Source organism: Cryptomeria japonica, chromosome 5, assembly GCF_030272615.1.
Source record: "Cryptomeria japonica chromosome 5, Sugi_1.0, whole genome shotgun sequence".
Classification (NCBI taxonomy): domain Eukaryota; kingdom Viridiplantae; phylum Streptophyta; class Pinopsida; order Cupressales; family Cupressaceae; genus Cryptomeria; species Cryptomeria japonica.
The window spans coordinates 346,769,705-346,772,720 of NC_081409.1; the positions used below are offsets into that span (position 1 = coordinate 346,769,705).

The window sequence follows — 3,016 nt, forward strand, 5'->3', positions numbered from 1 at the left end:
TGACAATGGATGCTTGAACATGAACACTTGATCTTTATTTCACCTTCTTCTTCAATGTTTGATGAATAATTGAATTCTTTCTCACATAGACTTGAATTAATTGAACTAGAATATTAGCTAAAGTTATAGGTTCCCCTTTTTAGTTACCAAATGAGGGGGGTAGGCTTCCTTTTATACCTAACTGTGCATCAAATGTTTGAATTTTTGGAGCAGGTCGACACAGACCCAAATTTCTTACCCACATCAAGTTCATTGAATTCAAATTCTTTCTTTTGGAGAAGTCTGATATGTAGACATCTATACTATCACCCCACCTTCTTGTGATGTATATTGATATGACTATTTTCAAAGAGCTTTGTTAGATGCATTTTTCTCAAATATTTATTGAATGCTTCTCTTGAATAATAATCTCCTTATTTCTAACCCAAAATAACTTTTCTTTGATTTATATTTTGAATTTAGATTCATTTTTTTATTCCTCACATATTTATGTTTTATATAAACCCTCTTACACTTCTACATCACTCCAAAATTTTATCATTTATTTTCAATTCTTTTGATACTTTAATTATGAAATTTGTTTAACCCATTGGTCTCCACACCTTGGCACGATTTTCAATACTTTCACTTTTATTCTAGTATTTTATATTATTGGTATCATTTTAGATATCATCTCTCTCTCAAAATACATAGTATCTATGCTTGTTACTTTTCCTTCAAGTCATTTAGTTTGTCCATAGTTTTGGATGTACATATAATTAAAAGCAGCCATAAATTATCCTCTACTTTCTATTTGACTAAATATAAACGTGAAAATATACTTAATTTCCCAGTTCCCTTATCATGTTGTATTTTATTTTTCTGAAGACGCAAGCAAGAACAATTTTAGTTGCATTTATTACAAATTAAATTCAATTCTTGGCCTGGTTAGTATATAATTAATTCATTGCATAGTGCAATATAATTTAGTACTATTCTCTTTATACTTTGATATACAAGTGGACTATGTTTTAATAATATGTCATTATGAACAAAAGTGTTAAAAAATTCAATTGCAAGTTTTCCAAATTATATAAACAATTAAATTGTGGGTAAGAATTCAAATTACATGATGTTTTGTCAAGATTCAATTACAACATCTCTTACAACTTAAAAATACAAAATATTAATTTAAAATAATAATGCTACAGTCACATATTATTATATTAATATTTAATAATTTTAAAAAGTTATTTCATATAAGAATCATGCTCTAACCATATGTCAAAATATACATGTTAAAATATACCTATGTTTTATTTTTGGTAGCCTATCCACCTATCCGTTGAACCTCTTATAGATACATACCGGCATAGTGAAATTTGAAAGAAACTCTGGTCTAGGTGATACGCAGGGCCATGCACTGAGGTAAAGACGTGCATCTACAGTGACAAACTCATCTCTTAAAAGTCTTCCACGGCATCATTTTCAGGATTTATCTCTGCCTTCGTGATGCATTTTTCCTAATTTTGGCATCCAGAGCACTAACCACATTGCTCATTGCTTCGTCAGCAGTGTCCACTTTACTCATCAGAATTTCTATAATTTCAGCGGGAGTCATCTCGGCCCCGGAAGCGATCTTCTCCTCCACCAAAGCATAAAGTTCGTGACCTTCAATTCTCAAATAATTGAAAGCGAGAATTTTAAAAACAGCGAAGTTGCAGTAAGAGAGTTCAATGTGGACATCCATTCTCCCACATCTAAGAAGAGGGGGATCGAGATGTTCAGGGTGGTTAGTAGTAAAGATAATAATACGCTCCTCACCGCAGCAAGACCACAATCCATCCGTAAAATTGAGCAAACCAGAAAGGGTAAGTTGACTTCGCTGCTTGCACTCTCTGTCCGTAAGATCAAGCGAGCAGTCAATATCCTCGATAACAATGATGGCCTTTTCATTGGTCTGAGTAAGAAGGGCACGAAGCTCCTGGTTATGAGAGACCTTAGTGAGTTCAAGATCATAGATGTCATATTTCATGTAGTTTGCCAAGGCGGCAATTAAGCTGGACTTGCCCGTTCCGGGAGGGCCATGAAGAAGGTAACCGCGTTTCCAGGCGCGACCGATCTGTCGGTAGAAATCTTTTCCGGCCTTAAATCGATCAAGATCATTTATAATTGTTTTCTTTATGGATGGATCGAGTGCGAGCGTATGAAAAGTAGATGGGTGCTTGAAAGGCATGCTATTCCATCCTTGTCCACGAATGGCGCAAACTCCACTGTTGGTATATAATTTGAGCTCCCTTTTGCCCAGTTTATGCTCCGCCGCCTTTTCGGATACATGGTTCAAATAGTTTGTTCATTTTGAGAGTATAGGCCTGTCTTTCAACGGTTTCTTTGTCCACCATTTTCTGTATGGTGTGTTGTGTCCAGCACATTCTAACTCCGCGGAATGAGTCGTGGATGAGTTGTTCTGTGTCGGGAGAGATGCCCAACTCTCTCGCATTTATGCCTCGATACGCCGTTAGATTGCGAGCTTCCGAGGCGCTTTCCAGAGTTTTCACTTACTCTTCCGCGTCCGTGTACAGCTCGTTCATGTTCCATCCGTGCTTTCCTTTGAATTCTGGGAGGCTCACGCAGCAACATATATTTACGCAGTCAAAAATGCGCATCACCCATTGTCTCACGATTTGGCGTACCTGTGGGGGAAGATAGCTCTGTGCGAATGTCAGAATCCCGACTATGGATAAGATCTTTCCGATTAAGGCTTCCAATTCCATATTTATCTGGAAGTCAAGTGCTCGCTCACAGTTTTGGTTAGATGACAATAGTTTTTTACGTTTTATAGAGACTCTAAGCGCCGTCTAGCTACCTAAACGACAATTTTACCGTACACGTCGTTAAAACTTTTAATTACACCACGCGCAACAAATTGCGCAGGCTCGAGGTCGGGAATTACAATCCTCACAAATTATAATAAATTTTTATTATTATTATTATGCTTACGAGTTTCAAAATCTTGAGTATGGTCAATCTTGAGTAT

General features: G+C 36.3%; 1 protein-coding gene across 1 annotated transcript; it reads right to left on the reverse strand.

Moving 5' to 3' along the window:
* Nucleotides 1–1,474: 1,474 nt before the first annotated feature.
* On the reverse strand, nucleotides 1,475–2,619 carry LOC131035541 (AAA-ATPase At4g25835-like). The gene is made up of 2 exons (XM_059220655.1): nucleotides 2,418–2,619; nucleotides 1,475–2,325 (listed from the first exon to the last, which is right to left on the reverse strand). The coding sequence occupies exons 1-2, from the start codon at nucleotides 2,617–2,619 to the stop codon at nucleotides 1,475–1,477; spliced, it is 1,053 nt and encodes a 350-aa protein (XP_059076638.1).
* Nucleotides 2,620–3,016: the final 397 nt, after the last annotated feature.

Bases quoted from the DNA above. Each gene is read 5' to 3' on its own strand.
- LOC131035541 (XM_059220655.1), bottom strand. From the start codon at position 2,619: ATGTTGCTGCGTGAGCCTCCCAGAATTCAAAGGAAAGCACGGATGGAA. The intron at 2,326-2,417 runs GTTAGAATGTGC...AATGAACAAACT, and splicing joins TCCACGACTCATTCCGCGGA to ATTTGAACCATGTATCCGAA.